Genomic DNA, 19,737 nt, shown 5'->3' on the forward strand with positions numbered 1-19,737 from the left:
ACGATTTAGATATGCAAATATTTAATCTTAGTTTTATAAATAAAATTAAATTTTATAATTGTTTAAAATAGTTTATTATTGTGTTCCTAAGATTTCTGAAACAATAAATAATTACTGTTAAGAATTTTATTAAATAATTTCGAAAATTTTGTTTTATTAATTTATAAACCAATATAAGTTTTTTCTTTTAGTTATAAAATTAAGGGAGATTCTCAAAAATAGCACCAAAATAAGTTTTTTTTTCCAAACTTAGCACAACATATCTAAAATTCCAAAAATAGCACTAGTTATTCTTTTAAAATTAAATCCTAAATTCAAAATACTAAACCATACATGTCAAAACTATACCCTAATTGTGAAATTGGGAACCCAAACCTAAAAAAACAAATTCTAAAAATTAATTTTAAATATTTTAATGTGTTAAATAGTGCTATTTTTGGAAATTTATGGAATGTGTGCTATAGTTGTCCTTAAAACTTGTTTTAGTGCTATTTTAGGGTATATATCTAAAATTAATGAAAATGTAATTGCATTTTTTGTAATATGCTTAAATAAGTATATAGAGATTGTAGAAACAAAAATAAGAATAAAAGTTTTAGGTACTTTACAATGTCTCAAATACAAGTATAAGAATTACATTAGGGAGAGTAGCCACACACACATGTCACATTTTATATATACAATAATTTAATTTTGTGTTTGATTAAAGGGTCCACACATAAACACAAAAAAAAGTATAACTAGAAATTAACAAAATAAAGAATGAAATAAGCTCTTATTGAAAGAATGCAAAGCTAAACTTCCAAAGAAAAAAGAAAAAAAATCTGTTCTTATTAATCATTTCATCTTACATTTTTATGCTAATTTAACATCTGTCGTCGTTTAAATGATTAGTCAATTATAAAGAGAAAAATAGAGCTAACAATGAAAGGCATCTGTACAATCTATATGTTATATATATGACTTCGTCTCCGTGGAAATATTACTTGACATTGTCTTGTTGAAAGTTGAAACATTAGGTCGTTCTCTAAGGTCTTGTACTTGTGTCAAAGCTTCCCAGATTAGATCAGTCCATCTTAAGGTTGTGACCCTAATTTTCATTTGAGAAAATGACGTTGATGATGTCCGATCTTCCAGAGGATTTGATAGAGGATATTTTGTCGAGGGTTCCAATAACATCTCTAGGAGCAGTGAGATCTACTTGCAAAAGATGGAACAATTTATCCAAAGATCGGATTGTATGTAAAGGAGAAACAAAGCCACAGTTTCTAGGGTTCATGGTAAAAGAATCTAAGGTTTGTTCGTTGAGATTTGATCTCATCAATGGAATCCAAAATCAAGATGTCGAACTAGCAGGGACATCTATAAAGCAAATAGATAAATTTAATGAATTGAGGATATTTCAAGTTAATAACTGCAATGGCTTACTGTTATTGGTAACTAAAGAAATCAATTTCAGGCTCGTAGTTTGGAACCCATATTTGGGACAAACCAGGTTGGTTCAACCTAGAATTAATTTCGACTTCGAAGATAGGTATTATCTCGGATATGGTAACAACCGTAACCACAAAATCTTGAGGATATTCGAGTACAATTACGAAATCTACGATGTTAAGTCTAATTTATGGAAGGTCTTTGATATCACTCCGGACGTTGGATATATAAATTTTTGTGGATGCAACTTGTCGGTTAAGGAAAATACTTATTTTATTTATCGAAGAGAGAAAAGAGGGGATTTGGATATAATTTTACAATATTTTGATTTTACAAGAGAGAGATTTGGACCTCGTCTTCCGATGCCATTTCTTCAAGTTTCTATCTTTAACAGTGTGACTATCTCTTCTATTAGAGAGGAACAACTTGCGGTATTATTGAATAATATATAAGATGGAGATGGAGAGATATGGGTGACAACCAAGATTGAGCCCAATGCGGTGTCGTGGAGTCACTTCTTAAAGTTTATTGATTTAAAATTTGAGATTACAGTTTGGAGTTTCTTTATTGATCAAGAGAAAAAACTTGCTGTAATTTTTGATAATTTACGCTTATCTTATGGATCCATAGATAAGAATAACATAGCTCACATCATCAGAGAGACTGGATACTTGAGAACAGTGGATCTCGGAGTAGCTTCCGCACAGTATCGTCCCCTACCAGTGTGCTCTTATGCTCCAAGTTTAGTGCAAATCAATCAAGGCCAAGAACTATCGCTTATGTGGCTAAAGAAAAGATCGAGATTATTATTAACCAGTGGTTATTTTTACAGTACCTTGTTTGTTTCTTGCATCATCTTCTTTTCATTCATTTCCTCTGTTTTCTCTTGAACAAAACTAGTCATATATGGAGAAAAAAAAAAAAAAATTAAACATTGAAAAGGTTTTGATTTTGGATCATGTTTAAATTGTCTCTATAAGCAAAAAAAAATTAGAAAATAATTCTGGTGGGGTGGGTAAAATAATTCTTTAAACTTCACCCACGAACAAAAACATTGCATACAATTTCTGAACCTGAATAACCTGAGGAAAAAGGGAAACGAAGGAGTGAGTAATGAATTACTCAGTGAGAGGATCCTTTCCACCAACTGGAAACATGAAAAAAGAATCTACCTTAAAACCGCATTTATCAATTCGCAGAAAAAAAAAAAGACACAACAATCAATTACTCTGCCACACTGTGCAAAGCTATAACATACAAATCTTTCTTGCCCTTAATTAAGCAAGATTCCTTCATCAATACCAGGTTTGATATATAATCTCTATGACCTTTGAACTTATCTAGTTCCACCACTAGGCCCGTCAGCCTTTTATTGAGCTACAAAGAATGCTGACCATTTCCAAGTTCGATCATCTCTATGACCTTTGAACCTATCTAGTTCCACTTTTCATCATTCTGAAGATATTATTCTCGTTTCTCAATAGCAATCATAAAGTACTATTCATCAAAACATTATTTTAAAACCTTATAATACTCATCACTCATCAAACTATATAATTCCTAATTAACAATTCAACACTAGCTCGCAAGCAATGATCTAATCCTATGCAAAGGTATCACGAATTATATATAAGAGTAGAACTTGCAATCGCATTTCCGCAGATCACACCCTCACCTTAGCCATAACTTTTTGGAGACTTCCAACTTGGTTTTCCATCAACCAAAAAATATAGATTAATGCATCACAATCCAACCTCGTTTACCAAACCAAACAATGCAACTTGTTACAAAAATTACTCTATACAAAACTGTCTCGAAAACAAACGCATAGGTCAAGAACTAATTAACCGTTGGAAATGTAATCCCACTGTTGGATCTGACTGGTACCATGAAGTTCTTCACCAAATTTCGTCCCATTCGGAGCAGGTTCGAACCTCCAAACGTTTCCCTAATGAAACCATCAAGAACTGCCTTTTAGCCTTTTAGAATTCTGAGTTTGACAGACTTTGCAGTTACTTGTCCAGAAAGAACCATGCATAACTTTTTTAATATAAAACTAAAGTAAGCTCCGTCAGTGGCTATGGATTCTTGACAGCGTGATCTTTCCAAAGAGACCTTATTTGTGATCTGGTTGTTTCTGGCACGACGGGAATTAGCATCACAAAACCGGAACTCGAATCTGTCTCTTTTGCTTATTCGTCTTCCTCATTCTTTCTTGTTCTTCTCTTCTCCACTTATGATCGCTACGAGTCTACGACTTTGCTCCTCCACCACCACCAAAGCTTACCACAACCAGGACATGAATAATCATATCCACTAGTGACTTCTCCCACGTCGTCTCGCTCAATCTCCTCTTCTCTCGACTCTCTCGCCCTATCTCCTTTACTGCTCCGTTTAGATATTTATTTCTCTTAACTTTGGACCAGGGCTGCACTTATGGCTGCTTCTCTCTTTCCCCTTAAAGGAACTGATCAAGAATAAAAGCAACAACGATAGCGGCTTGGGACAACTAGACCACAATAATCAACAACGACAACTAAACAAAACAATGTTACAAAGGCTCATCTTCTCACGATCTGACTGAAATCACAATCTCTCCTCTTGGCTACGGATCTGATCTGATGACAACATCACAACACAACAACGACAGGACACCAAACCGATGGAGGCTTCTCAAAGACTAGTCCATTATGGATTTGTTTTATATAATCTAGGATGTCGTGCGGCAATGCACGGGACAGTGAAAACTTGAAATGATTAACATTGTTAATTTCACATTTGGAGTAGGAAAAGGAACAAAACATTTGTTGGATCAAAACATTGCAACTTTATATAAACAAAGAGGTGTAAAACAAAAAGGTGTGAAAACTAACATTGCTAACATGGAAAGCTTGGGGTGCGACGAAGAAATATGATTGTTGGATCGAAACTTTGTAACTTTTGAGATTATAAACAAAATGATCATTAATAATACTCAAATAACAAAAACTATTTTCAAAGTCCATAAAAATCTGTATATATATATAAACAAAAAGGTGTAAAAACAAAGAGGTGTGAAACAAATATGTGTGAAACAAAAATGTACAAAAACTAACAAGTGCAAACATTGAAAGCTAGGGGTGCGATGAAGAAACACAATTATTGGATCAAAACATCGCAACTTTATGTAAACAAAGAGGTGTAAAACAAAAAGGTGTGAAAACTAACAGGTGCCAACATGGAAAGCTGGGGGTGCGACGAATAAACGTGATTATTGGATTGAAACTTTGCAATTTTTAAGATCATTAACAAAGGCTGAGATCATTAATAATACTCAAAAAACAAAAACTCTTTTCAAAGAACATGAAAATCAGTATATATATAGATAAAAACAAAGAGGTGTGAAAGATGTGAAAACTAACTGGTGTCAACATGGAAAGATAGGGATGCGAAAAAGAAACACAATTGTTGGATCGAAACTTTGCAACTTTTGAGATCATAAACAAAGGGCGAGATCATTAATAATACTCAAAGAACAAAAATTCTTTTCAAAAAACATAAAAGTCTGTATATATATGAAAACAAAGAGGTGTGAAACAAAAATGTGCGAAAATTAACAAGTGCAAACATTGAAAGCTAGAGGTACGACGAAGAAACACAATTGTTGGATCAAAACATTGCAACTTTTGAGATCATTAACAAATCTAAACCATTAGATGAGATAATAAAACAATTTCATCAGTTAGATTTAAATTGACCCCTAAAAGTAAAATTTTCCATTTTTATCCAATGGACTACAAAAATATGTTTCAAATTAATTATTTTCAGAGTATTTTTAAAAGTAAAAAAAATTGAAGAATTGTTTTATTGGAGTGTTTTTAAAATTTAACCTGCATCAGTCTCATATCAAGGTATTTTTATGAATTTGTTAGTGTCCATTCCGAAAAATTGGTTTTGTTCCCTCCTCCATTTCGTTCGCATATATAGATTATAGATTAACGAAAAGTTTGGTTCTTCTTAAGTGCTCTGTTTGTCTTTATGTTGTCGGTTAGATAATTTACTCAAGATAGCACTTACATTTAATTCCTTCAAGTTAAAGTAGACTAACAAAAGGACGTGAGATCAATATCTATAACACAAAAATTATTATGGCTATATCCGTCATGTGAACAACAATTGTATGGCTATGATACGATCTAGATCAGTGGACACAAAAATTGACTGGGCTTAGTGCGTCGTCGTGGAAAAAGGAATCAAAAGAAGATTCCTAAAATTTTGTAAGGGACACCAACCTACACATACAACTACACCTTGACCGGCCAATGCGGAACTCTCTGGTGGCACGCTCACATCCTATAGCTCCGTGCCACTGTTAACAGTGCTATAGGCATCCTTCCCAATCGCGGTGTTCCCTACCCTTTCCCCAAACCCGACCACGAGAAATTCATTGTTCTAGGTATCTCAATCTTCATATTTTTAATCTTCTTGCATAAATTTGGAATACTATTGACTTGTTGATTTCACATAAAAAATGAGATGTGTGACCTACATTAATATTGCAACGTGATCTTGAGTTTAAAGCTCATAAAAATTAATACTGCTGTCACTCGACGCTAGCGGTTCATTACATTGCATATTTGTTGATTTGAATAATCAATGTCAGCACCCATAGAGCACATAGAGAGCATATAATTATATACTCTAATGTGTCTTCAGAAAGATGGATCGGACAAAAGCTTTTTTTAACGGAAGCGGAGGTTGTTGAATGTTAGACAATTTGACACGCCCTTGTTTACAACATATTGTAAATAGATGTCTTTTTGTTTGCCGATCATTTGCAGTACTTTCCTTAGGCCATACTAATGCATTACAATCTCCACACCTTATTAATTGATTCCGTTTCAATTTTTTTGATGATACAGGTTTTTTATCTACATTCAAATAACCAATTTGTTTATTAATTAGAGCGCGAAACCGTAAAAATGAAAACGCAAAAAAATAAACCACTCAGATTTGCTGAATCAACAGAAAAAAAAATTGAGAGAGAGAGAGAGACGAAGCGGAGAGCTCTAATGGAGAACTTTAGCTCAGTAGTAGTGAGAAGTCTATTTCCGTATATCCTCCTTTGTCTCTTTTGTGTACAGATTAGAAAACATGGTACATATTAGAAAGTCATCAAAGAGTAAATAAGTTACCTTTAGAAGATCTTTGCTTCCTAACTTGACTTATCATTTGGTCGTGCTTACGCTTTCTAGAATTTGATTTTGTGTTGTCACAAGTATGTCTGGCTTTTTCTTCCGCACTCTCTATTTCCATGCTCATTTGGAATATTTCTATATATAATCAAAATGTTTGATATTCAGAAAGTATAAGAAATTAAAATTCAACTAAATTTTTTACAAACTTTATTTACAAAAAAATGGAAACTAATCTGGATCATTTTTATTCAATGGACATCCTTCATAACAAAAACAAAAAAATAGATTATTACTTTTATACCATGTTTGTTAAAAAAATTAAATAGGTTAAATAAGTGAATAATATAATATATATAAAATTATACCATGTTTGTTAAAAAAAGTTTCGCTTATCCGCATCTCTAGCATCAGTGCATGTCATCATGCCTCTCGTATCTCGGTTTTGGTTTTTCCGATTACCGCTCTGAGTGACCACGAGTCGGGTCGTACTCTGGGCGAAGAAGATTACGTTATTGATATTTTTGACTTTCTGGAGGGCACTGTCCTGCAATAAACTTTGGATGCTTGGATGTTATACTCTTTCCCAACTTAATTAAATAAAGAAAAAATTGTGACTGAACAAAAAAGAAGAAAGCCACGTAAACTCATATTTTGTCCCACCGTATCTAACAGTAACCAATTAACAGGTTCGGTGAAGAAACACTAACAAGTCATTCATAAGCTTTAATAATCTAACCAAAAAAAAATTAACAGGTTCGGTGAAGAAACACTAACAGGTCATTCGTAAGCTTTTGTCACTTGGTGAGTTTCAAAATTTTTTTTATATTTATAAGAGCATTTACAACTATACTCTTTCTGTTACTCAGAAAAAAAGAAAAAATAATGTTTTATTATGTAACCAATAGAAAGCTGACAAGTGTAGAATCAAACTGAGCAACGTTGCTTTTCCAAGAATTTTGAGAACGGTTCTCTCTCTTTCTCTCTCCCTTTTATATTATTTAATTAATTTTTAATAAAAAATCTTGGAAGCAACTGAGTGAGATTGATGCTTGTTAGTTAAAAAACGCTTCAATAAAATAATTCTTTAGTTTTATTTATTAACTTGTAAGTTTTAAAAATACTCAGAAAACAAATTTTCGAAACTTGTTTATGTTGTCAAGAAAAGTTCATATATATTAAACAAAGAGATGTAAGACATAGATGTGTGAAATAAAAATGTGTAAAAATTAGTAGATGTGATCTTTGAAACATGGAGGTATAACAAAGAGGTGTAAACATAGAGGTGTAAAATAAAAAAAATGTAAAAATAAATAGATGTGACTTTTGAAACATGGAAGTACAACAAAGAGATGCAAAAATTAAAAGGTGTGATTTTTGAAAGATGGGGGTACGAAGAAAATACACAGATTAATAATTTGCAACTGTTGGGATCACTAATAATTTTAAACCGTTAGATGGAAAAGTAGAACTAATCTCATCCGTTGGATTAAAGTTGACACAAAAAAGTGGGTTTGCTATTATATATAGATATCATATGATACTCAAATTTAAGTTTTATTGTATTGAAGAGTACTATATACTGGGTTTTCACTTTCCATGCCTCTACCATGTGTAGTTGAAACTTCCCCTACACGTAACACGCAGATGCTTAAACCACTTGTTACCTAATATCTGAAATTCTGAATGCTTTGGCTAAAATGAAACTGCAAAAAAAAACCTTGCAAGCTAAAATCGATTTGTATAAATGAAAAAATCGAAGATTATGGGCCCTGTTTGTTTAAGTATATCTGACGTACGCATATATATATATTGTCTAGGGCTCCGATCTCCCGGTGGATATGTTAGTAGAGATATTGTCTAGGGCTCCGAAACCATCTATAGGAGCAGTAAGATCTACTTGTAAACAATGGAATGATTTATCCAAAGATCGAATTTTATGTAAAGGAGAAGCTAAAAAACAGTTTTCTGCGTTCATGATAAAGGAATTTAAGGTTTGTTCAATGAAATTTGATCTCTATAGAATCCTACACGAAGACGTCATATTAGTCAAGGCATCTATTAAGCAAATAGAAGAATTTAATGAAGTTAAGATGCATCATGCCTTTCACTGCGATGGCTTAATGTTATTGGTAATGGGGAATATGCGGATCAACTTTAGGCTCGTGGTTTGGAACCCGTATTTAGGAAAAATCTGGTCGATTAAACCTAGGAATAGTTACCATTATACAGATATTTATACTCTCGGATACGATAACAACCGTAACCACAAAATTTTGAGGAAGTATCGGCAAAGTTGCGAAATATATGATTTTAAGTCTAATTCATGGAGGGTTCTTGATGTCATGCCGGACTGCTATAGAAACTTTAATAAAAGTAGTGTGTCGTTAAGAGGAAACACTTACTTTTTCCAGGAAAGAGAGAAAATATTGGAAGGACCAGGTGAATGTTTACTATGTTTTGATTTTACAAGGGAGAGATTTGGACCTCGTCTTCCTCTGTCATTTCAAGTTTCTAGCTTTGACACTGTGGCTCTCTCTTCTATTAGAGAGGAACAGCTTGCGGTGTTATATAATGATTGGTTTACATCTGAGGTGGAGATATGGGTGACAACCAAGATTGCGCCCGATGCGGTGTCGTGGAGCAAATTCTCAAAATTTACTGATTCGCTTTTTGTTGGGAGTTTCTTAATTGATCAAGAAAAAAAACTTGCTATAGTTTTTGATACACACTTATCTAAAGGATCCATAATAGCTCACATTATTGGAAAGACTGGATACTTGAGAAAAGTGGATCTTGGAGAAGTTGCTCAATCGTCTTTTCACCTACCAGTGTGCTCTTATGCTCCAAGTTTAGTGCAAATCAATCAAGGCCAAGAACTATCGCTTATCTGGCTAAAGAAAAGATTGAAATTATCAACCAGTCTTTTTTACAGTACCTTATTTGTTTGTTTCATCATCTTCTTTTCATTCATTCACTCTGTTTTCTTTTAAACAAGGCTAGTCAAGCAGTTTTCTTTTAATTATAAATTTTTTTTTAATTTTTATTTTTTGGTATGAATGTAAAATTTATTCACCCAAAAAAACGTTCTTACAATGAATGGTGAGACCGTGAGAGATGTAGTGACCAGGGTTACTAAACCAATAGCAAAGATCCTCAGTATAGTGGGCACTACCCGAAGAGGAGATAGTGCTGAAACGGTTACGAATATTCTTGTCGAGAAGTCGAACAAGCGTGGCACACGGAGTAGGTTCATCATCATGCCGTCGTCAAGAAAGTTAGAAGATTTCTTTTAAATTTAAACAAGACTAGTCAACCAAAATTTCATAATTTCCACACTGATGCTGTTCTCATAAAGCAGTTTTAAGATAGTAATTAAAGACACCTTTTCCACAACACTTCTTGTTCCCAGTATGCAACTATGGAAGCAATCATTGAATCTTCTTCACTTTTGTATTAGTGGCTGAACCAAAATCTCTTTTTTAATTACCTGGGTCTGGAAAAAAAGAAAAAAAAAAAAAAAAAAAAAAANCACACTTGTGTGCTCTTACTCCAAGTTTAGTTGAAATCAACTAAGGCCTACAAGTAGAACTATCTATCGAACAAAAGGAAAGATCCAGATTATCGACCAGTCTTTTTTACAGTAGCTTATTTGTTTATTTTATCATCTTCTTTTATTCATTTACTCTGTTCTGTATCGAACAAGATTCATCAATTATGGATTTGGTTTATATACTAATATCAGATTATACTCAAAAGCTTTGTTTTATCGAAGACTTGACCAGAACAAAAAAAATATTTGTGTCATACTGGTGGTTTGAAACCTGGTTTGAGGAGGTCAACACTATAGAATTTACCATCTGTGCTACTGAAACTTTATAAAATTACATGTAAAAACAATTATTTACTTAGTTTACCCAGGTTAGGTGACCTACATGCTATAAAACAGCAAAGCTTATTTGTTTTCTACGTTCATTGGGAGCTTCATTTACATGATATATGGTTAATGAACAGAAACTTATAATGATGAAAGATTATGGGCCCTCTGCTCCAAGTATTTAATGGCCCATCAGACGCATATATAATAAATCTTTAAATAATTGGGAAAACGTAAAAGTTTAAAAAACACATCAAACAATGACGATGATGTCTGATCTTTCGGAGGATTTGGTTGAAGAGATATTGTATAGAGTTTCAATAACATCTCTAAAAGCAGTGAGATCTACTTGCAAACAATGGAACCGTTTATCCAAAGATAGGATTCTATGTAGAGGAGAAGTAAGGCATGGGTTCCTAGGGTTCATAATGAAAAAATATACGGTTTCTTCATTGGGATTTGATCTTAATGGAATCCACAACAAAGACGTCATTGAGCCATCTATGAAGCAAATAGATATGTTTAAGGATCAAGTCAAGATATCTCAAGTCTCTATTTGCGATGGCTTATTGTTATTGGTGACTAAGGAGGTCAATTCTAGACTCCTGGTTTGGAACCCTTATTTGGGAAAAGCTTGGTGTATACTTGAACCTAGAATCAATCACTTCTTCTTAGTAGACATCTATGCTCTCGGATACGACAATAATCATAATCACAAAGTCTTGATATATAGTTTTGAAAACTACCAAATCTACGATTTTAGGTCAAGTTCGTGGAGGGTTCTTGATGTCGTTCCCGAAATTGTTATAAAGTTTCCTCAAACCAGTCACATCGTGTCATTGAAGGGAAACGCTTACTTTTTTTTCTCAAGGGGAGAAAATAGTGGAAGGACCAGCTGAAACTTTTTTACAATGTTTTGACTTTACAAGAGAGAGATTTGGATCGCTTCTTCCTCTACCAATTCAACTTAATGATGTTGGAGATACCGTGGCTCTATCTTTAGTTAGATATGAACAGCTTGCCGTGTTAATTTTTCACCGGTATATGTTTGAGATGGAGATATGGGTAACAACTAAGATTGAGCCCAATGCGGTGTCGTGGAGAAACTTCTTAAGAGTTGCAACTACTACTCATTTTAATCTTACGTTTTTTGATGGGAGTTTCTTCATTGACCAAGATAAGAAACTTGCCGTGATTTTTGATAGAATCATTATTAAGCAAAGCTTACTCGATGTAGCTTACATCATCGGAGAGAATGGATACTTGAGAATGGTTGATCTCGGAAAAGCTGGGGTCTCGTATGTTAACCCATTTGTTTTATCTTATGCGCCAAGTTTAGTGCAACTCAACCAAGGCCAAGAACTCCTACTTATTACGCAAAAGCAACGATCGGGATTTTCAACCAGTCTTTTTGACAGTATCTTATTTGTTTCTTTCATCATCATCTCCTTTTCAATTATTTACTATGTTTTCTTTTGAACAAGATCACTTGTATACCTAAAAGCTTCGTTGTTTTGAATAAGACTTGACCAAAGTATTATTAAAAAGAACAGAGTTTACTTTTTTTACTTTCCTAAGGAGCTTCACTACCTGATATGATTAATGAACAAAAAAAATGATGATCTCATTTGATTAGACAATTTGGTCGTTAGTTACATATAGATCAGTCAAAGATGCTGTCTTAAAAGTCGAGCTCATTCATCATTGTCTGTTTCATCGTCTTCCTCGACTCTCTCCTATATTTCTTAGGATCTAGCCGTGCTCTACCTTGTTTCACACCCTCTTCTCCCATGTTGCACCTGTGTCGAGGCTTCCCTGATTAATCCAAAATTTGGGCCCATGTCTCATAATAAAAGCTGTTTGTTTCAGGAGAGAATCGAAACAATACCTAACAGCAGCTTCCTTTTTGGTTCCATACTTCTTAATTTGAGACTCCTCATCGATTCTGATCTCTTCAAGGAGTTGCAAATAGTAAGGATACCTTTCCCAACCATCCCTCACGGCACAGCCTTGTACCCCTATATGCGAGCAGTTTTGGAATTCACACTGTCCTCCCTCAACCATTTTCCGTATCTAAGAAAAAAGAGTAAAGAAACACTAGATTCCTCACAATCATCAATCAAGTCCACATATTGGGGAAATGGGCACAAGCAAAAAGAAGATGGTACAAACCTCAGGAAAACACAGGGGAAGTTTTTGCTTTTTAACTTTTAGTAACTTATGCTTGTTAAAGCCAGGAGTATCAGCAAGGTATCCACCTCCACAAAGCGGAAGTAACGTTACGTTTCGAGTTGTATGTTTACCTCTTCCATTTCTAGCTGAAACTTCCCCTACGCTCTGCTCTTCAAACCACTTTTTTTTCTTCTTCTTTTTTTGGCCATCATACATTAATCCTAATATCTGAATGTGACAAACTAAAGGTCAAGTCATGAGTATATATGGTAGAATGAAATAGGTAAAGAAAAGAAAAATTACAGGCTTAAACCCTTCTTGGTATTTAATGGCACCACCAAAGCCACTTCTCAATATGTTGATCAAGCTTGACTTTCCAACACCACTAGGTCCAACAATCACAGAAGTTTGATTACGTAGGTTAAACGCAATCTCATCAAGTCCGACTTTAGTTTCAACACTACAAACCAATGGTTCATAGTACCAACCACGCAATCTCATCTTCCAAGATTCTATTTCCTGTCATTAAACAATATCATGGCTCTAACGTAACTAATCAAGCAAGTAGTCTAAAACTATGAAAGTTTACTTACCTCTTGAGTGACGAGTTCACATTTGTTCAAGGCAAGTGTGACTCGAATGCCAACTGATTCAGCTTCCACCAAGAACCTGGTGAGTGTGAATGGATCAATCTTAGGTTGATCGAGAGAGAAGAGAATGAGTAAGTGATCCACGTTGGCCACAGGTGGATCCAAAGTCTCGGAGACTCGTTCAAACATATTATCGATCTTTGCTCTCCGATCAATCCAATCAACATTTTCCAGGTAAACTTTATCACCAACAAGAACCGTCCGCCCTATCTTCTTTAGCAAGTTTCTCACCACGCAAAGCAACTCAACGCCAATCTTATCATCATCTCCATCATTACTCTTGACAGACTCATGTACATCCTGAACAACGACGCGCATGTAGTCAGCTTGAGCTGTGGCGACTGTACCGATGGCATGATCAGGACTAAAGACCTTAGTTTTGTCGTCTAACGAGACAACCGGAGCTAAGAAGGCTCTGAGAATAGTTTTGTTGCTCGGCTGGGGATTCTCTCGTTTCTCTGAGAGAAAATAAAAGCTGCGGCGGATTCCAATTCCAACTCCGCCGTGATATTTCGTCGCCGTGCGACGGATGAAGGATGTGAGAGCGGCGGACTGCATAAGAACAAAACAAAATCTAGAAGATTCTAAAGAAATGGCTTAGTGGACGGTTGACATTGATTATAGAGAGAGACAGAGAGATTTTCACATTATAATTTGTAGTTACTGAATTTACATATCATTCCGAGTTTGGTAGTTTTGGCAAAATAAATATCTTCTTTTTCTTTTTGTTACAATCTTTGGTTTTAACTTATAAGGGAATGTTAGATTTTGGTGGAATTGCTTGGGGAAGAAGAAAAAGAATACTGAGTTAAAGACAGTCAAATAATTGGGGACAGTCTTGTCGAACAAGAGTGTATGCGTTGCAGTAGTGAATGGTCAAACAAAAGAAAGTGCTATTTATTGTAGAAAAAGTAGAGACCGATTTTATAATTTTTTGTTTTTTAATTTTCTTGTGTTGTATTTTTTGCTCTTTTTGAACGTCTTCTAATTAAAAGTTTAAAACTAGTGTCGGTCAAAAAAATAAGCGACAGAGTGTAAACAAATATGTAGGTGTTTACAATCGTAGGGCTGATCTTTTGTAGGATGAGATGAGTCTGTTAAGTCATGTGGTGTGTTAAGAGCCGTCGTTATTGTTCAACGAATAATTGTGATAGAGATGAGTTTAATCTAAAATAGTCTATCTATGGTAAATCGTTTAGTCGGAAAATTTTAGAGTGGATATTTTAAAAATTGGTTTTAATAATATTTATTTTGGTGAACATAAAATATAATAATAAATTTTATAGTTGAAAATTTTTCAATCTAAAACTAAAATGTATTACAAAACTGTTATAACAAGAGGTTTAGGGAATTATTTTTTGTATTATTGATCTCTACTATAGGATACAACATATATATAGTGTACAACATATATATAGTGATACAACATTAGGGTTTTAGGTTGTATATAAAGTCTACTAATGGACCCGTAATGGGCATCCACATAATACAATATAATCATAACACTCCCCCTTGGATGACCATTATAAAAATGTAGTCCCAAATGCGCATGTGAGATGCTGCCTTGTTAAAAACCTTATTTGGAAAACCCAATAGAAAAAACTATAGTTAAGGGAAAAAGAGTGCAGCACGCTTTTACTCCCCCTCTTGAGTACATCACTTGAAATCTTCAAAATGTCGCAATCCAATATAATGAAGTAACTTCTTGAAGTAGTGTTTAAAAACGCCTTGGTAAATGGTTCACCAAATCTTCATTTCCACAAATTTGTAGGACATGTATATCACCGTACATCACAATTCTTCTGCAAGCTGTTGGTCTCTTAGATGACTCATCTTGATCATTATCTTCGTCTCTCACGATCTCATCAATGTATATCAAAGAATTTGAAGATGATAGTCTTTCACCATTGGAATCATAATATTCCTCTGCAGATATTTATCTTTCGCGTGTTCTTTTATTGTCTCGATAAAAACCTTTCATGGAAAAACCCAATTGGATAAAAACCATGATAAGAGAAAAAAAAGTACAACCACGCACATGATCATATTTCTCCCCCTGAAAGCATCATCTTCAGGTTATGCGTATATATCATCTTTCCTGAACTGTTATAAACAGCGCTTTCAGGTACAAACTCATATGATCATCATATATTCTATTGGGTCATTGAACTTCAAGTCATTTGAACCCCTTTCATATAGAAGATCTATTTGAACTTTAAGTCCAAATCTTCTTTTACATACAATCTTCCAAACAATCATCTTATATATAGGAGTTATTCATAATCTTTTTATAAAACTTTCTCTTTCAACTCTTTCTTAGTATGGTACTTCAAGACCATATTATATGTAAGATACTTTTATCAACATACTTTACACTTGTTCTTGTATCTTTCTCTTAACAAAAACCACTTGTAAGTGAAGAGATAAAAGACACAATTTTTTTCTTTTAACGAGATTCAGCAAAGGCCTACGTCCTCAAACTTTCTTGAAAATACTTCTTGAACGCAATTACAATTAGTGTTCAATCTCAGATTTACACAACCCTAAGATATTCACTTAGCTTGTTCCCGATTTATTTTCAACCCACTATGAGATCCTTAAGATCAACAACAATGATTCTCTCATAGAGATAAACTCTCACCCTTTTCTCTTCAAAGGTGTCAAAAATCATCAAAACTTTTTCTCGTTTTTACAATGTTCTCGAGAACTATAAATTATTGCCTCTAGCAATATAATCACTTTAAGGGATACTTCTGACAGTTTGGAAACCTTCTAGATAGACTGAATCAAGTCTTGCCTTGTTTTCAAACTCATAACAGATCTACATAGGTGCTTCCACCATATGAGAGTGCATTTCTCATAATAAATATCAAGTATTTATGAGAATTATTGTACTACTACATGTACTTTATTTCTCATAAAGATCTCCTTATGTCCTACTCATTTTACACTTTCAAGTGTAAGGACTACAAGTCCAAATATTATCTCTTTTTTGAGATTTGAACTATTTCATAATAGTTACTTCTTTCAATGATTAGCCAATCATTCTTTGTGTACACTTTTCAATAGAACATTTTCTATTAACCACGCGGTTATGATCCTCGGATTTATCCATAACATAATCAACTGCAACACTGCATGCAAACATATTTACGACGTCGATTTGCTTTTTGGTTCCTTTTCTTTCGAGACATGACTCAACTTGTTGAGATTTCTTTTCATTATGATTCTCAGGTACCTGAATCTCTTTCTTACTCATGTCTACATCTCTTCTAGAGATTTTTCATAACTCTTTGCTTCCTCGGTGCCATATTAATTTATGCTCCTTTTCTTTTCCGAGGATGCTTATATTTGGAACCATAAGTCTATCACACTTCATGCGATCTTTAGACTTACTAGCAGTTGATCTTATCCTTCTAGGACATTAATATTAATTGGAGCACAGCTGGTATATGTGTGACTTTGTCACTATCATGGTCAGCAAATGCTTCTTGCATTCTTTTGCTAAACTTTGCAAATAATTTATCTTTTCAATTTCTAGCGCACATTTCAAAGTAAGAGGATCCAGATAATTTATCCCAATATATTTATTTTCCTCATGTTGGAAAGACTGACTCACTGAAACAATAGTCTCACAGTCTCTGTATCTTGACCCTCAAATTCTCGAGATATCCAATCATCAAAAGAGATTCATATCCAACATGTTTCCAACATTCTTTCAAATTCTATCTTAATCACTTTGGTGGAGCAACTTAACATGTATAACACATTAGATGGAATATNATTATTTTTTCAATTTTTAGCGCACATTTCAAAGTAAGAGGATCCAGATAATTTCTCCCAATATATTTATTTTCCAGCTGTTTATTTTCTCCCCCTCATGTTGGAAAGACTGACTTACTGAAACAATAGTCTCACAGTCTCTGTATCTTGACCCTCAAATTCTCGAGATATTCAATCATCAAAAGATATTCATATCCAACATATTTCCAACATTCTTTCAAATTCCATCTTAATCACTTTGGTGGAGCAACTTAACATGTATAACACATTAGATGGAATATATCTGGTTTCTGACCCAAACCAATTGTATTGGGGAATACTCATGATAATTCTTTGGTATGATGCGAATTATTTGACATATAGAGTCATTTATGTCAATTACTTGGCATGCTTTCACCACCATTGTCAATTAACCAAATACTCTCGCAAACTTCATGTTGCAATTTAATAACAAACATATATAGTGGATGATCAGTCCACAATATCGCTTTGTACATACCACAAAATTGACATTATCCAAATTCATTGGGTTGGTGAAAACCATATAATCGGCTTGCTTTGTAAAGCAGCACACATAATAAATCACTAAGAAAACTCTTCAGGTTCTCTAGTGAATGTTTTCAGAAATTTCTGATTATTCTTTTGCATCATTATTAAACCGGAATGGCTTAACCGGTCATGCCAATCATATTGTCTCAATATGAGACAATATGATTACGTTTCAAATCCTCAATATTTGTTCTATCATATGAGTGATTAAACTCATTTTAGGTGTGAACTCTTCTATCTGTTCCATCACCGTTGTATGTGGGATTCATCAATTCTCCCCCTCGAGATGATGACACTTCATGTCTATCAATCTCGATTTGAATCCCACTATGTAATCAATAACATTCTCAAATTGGGTCGTGTATTATATCTTAGACCCTTTTGATTTTGAGACTAATTGGGAGACTGTAACACATTTAATATCAAATTGTGTTCCCATAGACAATAATATATATACTCTTCAAGAGCTTTCAATACTTTTTCTACTACTTCTTAATATTAGTAGAATAGTGGAAATTGTCTCACATTGGTTTCTTTCATCATATATATATATATATATGAGATAAGTACATCTAGTACTTAATATTCACTTCTACTGGAGAAACTAGTTAATAACTTTATATATCTTATCCATATTTATGGCCACTTTTATATAGCAACTTTCTCATCAATGGTGTGGCTTTTTTATTTTATAACATAAAGTTATATTCACTTCAAAGAGTAAACTAAGTCAATAGGATGTGATTCACATCAACATCTCATAATTTACACAGTTACAAATAACAAAATCAGAATATTTTTTAGTATATTTTGTCTACAAGACAAATATAAATTTGTGACTTTAAAAGTATATATTCTTTTAAAGAATTTTAGGCATTTACTTTCTGTAGATTATTTTAAAAAACTAGTGAACTTTTATGGTCATATACTTGAACTTAAACCTCCTCATAGAAGTGATGCCAAGAAAATATAAACAATAATCATTATTTAGTAAATTTTCACTTGATTTTCAATTTATTCCCAAAGGTTGGAGACATTGATTTAAAATATTTCACCATGATACTATATCTAATTTTGATTAGATTTAAATTTGTGATTAAAATTCACAAACATTATAAACAGTCATATAAATGAGTGTTAAATAAGTAATAAGCATCATTTATATATATATATATATATATCTATCTATATATATTATTGTTATTATTATTATTATTATTTTTAATAACTTTTTTTTTTCTTTTGTAAAACAATTAAGAAAATAATTTCATAATAAAAACTTTGAAATTTCTATAAAATCATGTCACTGAAATCGTAAACAATAAAATCATGATTTAGATGTCTTTTCACCTTAATTATCTATTATTGCAAGTACTATTAACTTGGAGTTGACTGTTATAAATTAGTTAGCTAATACATAATTTTTAGTTTAATATGCGCAATACACATACACGTTCCTCGTGTACAGTATGCATATATGCATAATTAAGCCAAATGATACTAAAGATCAATTGGTCACATAATAAAGTATATTTCGGTGTTTTAATGAAGTTTTAGTTTTAACTGTCAAACTTATAAAATTTGACTGACACAAGAAAATTATACTTTTTTTTTTACATCAAAAACACCATATTTTATTAAGCTGGTCCAAACAGGCTAGCCTCATGAGCTAGCCATCCCGGGACCTGGGAGCTTACATGAGAAAAAGAATCACTGCGAGCTCTAGCCGCTTTTGCAAGACGGTCAGCACGGGTATTATTTAGACGAGGAATAAAGCTAAGAGAGAAAGATACAAAACTCTCACGATAGACCTTAAATAAATTCAATTATGTGGCTAGAGCTGGCCAATCATCCGTATTATCCAATACGGTCATAAGCTCACGACAGTCAGTCTCAAAGTGCATTGCATCAAAACCATTTGCAAGGATCTGTTCCATCGCCCAGGTAAGTGCTTCCAATTCAACATGTAGAGGGGATAAAAGGCAAGGTATGCTACGGAGGCCGAGGAGGGAAGACACGGTACCAGTGAGAACAAAGCCTACACCTGATAGCAAATCTCCATGCGCCCAAGACCCATCTACCTGACAGCGAACTGCAT

At 33.5% G+C, this 19,737-nt stretch overlaps 3 protein-coding genes across 3 annotated transcripts; 2 read left to right on the top strand and 1 right to left on the bottom strand.

Moving 5' to 3' along the window:
- On the top strand, positions 1,110-2,296 carry LOC104789673 (putative F-box protein At1g67450; the record flags this gene model as incomplete). The annotated part of the gene is made up of 2 exons (XM_019245397.1): positions 1,110-1,534; positions 2,080-2,296. Coding segments are annotated over exons 1-2 (642 nt in total), but the record flags the coding sequence as incomplete, so codon positions are not given.
- Positions 7,861-9,573, top strand: LOC109132929 (probable F-box protein At1g67455; the record flags this gene model as incomplete). Its single annotated transcript, XM_019245398.1, has 3 exons — positions 7,861-7,866; positions 8,429-8,833; positions 9,352-9,573. Coding segments are annotated over exons 1-3 (633 nt in total), but the record flags the coding sequence as incomplete, so codon positions are not given.
- LOC104787753 (putative ribosome biogenesis GTPase RsgA 1) lies at positions 12,100-14,124 on the bottom strand. Its single transcript, XM_019245483.1, has 5 exons — positions 13,251-14,124; positions 12,961-13,176; positions 12,658-12,885; positions 12,374-12,558; positions 12,100-12,284 (listed from the first exon to the last, which is right to left on the bottom strand). The coding sequence occupies exons 1-5, from the start codon at positions 13,863-13,865 to the stop codon at positions 12,167-12,169; spliced, it is 1,362 nt and encodes a 453-aa protein (XP_019101028.1). The 5' UTR covers positions 13,866-14,124; the 3' UTR covers positions 12,100-12,166.

This window comes from Camelina sativa, chromosome 5 (genome assembly GCF_000633955.1).
Source record: "Camelina sativa cultivar DH55 chromosome 5, Cs, whole genome shotgun sequence".
Taxonomy (NCBI): Eukaryota; Viridiplantae; Streptophyta; class Magnoliopsida; order Brassicales; family Brassicaceae; genus Camelina; species Camelina sativa.

Coding starts and splice junctions, on each gene's coding strand:
- LOC104787753 (XM_019245483.1), bottom strand. CDS start 13,865: ATGCAGTCCGCCGCTCTCACATCCTTCATCCGTCGCACGGCGACGAAA. Junction 13,177..13,250: donor GTGAACTCGTCACTCAAGAG/GTAAGTAAACTT, acceptor GTTTAATGACAG/GAAATAGAATCTTGGAAGAT. Junction 12,285..12,373: donor AAAAAGGAAGCTGCTGTTAG/GTATTGTTTCGA, acceptor GCCTCGACACAG/GTGCAACATGGGAGAAGAGG.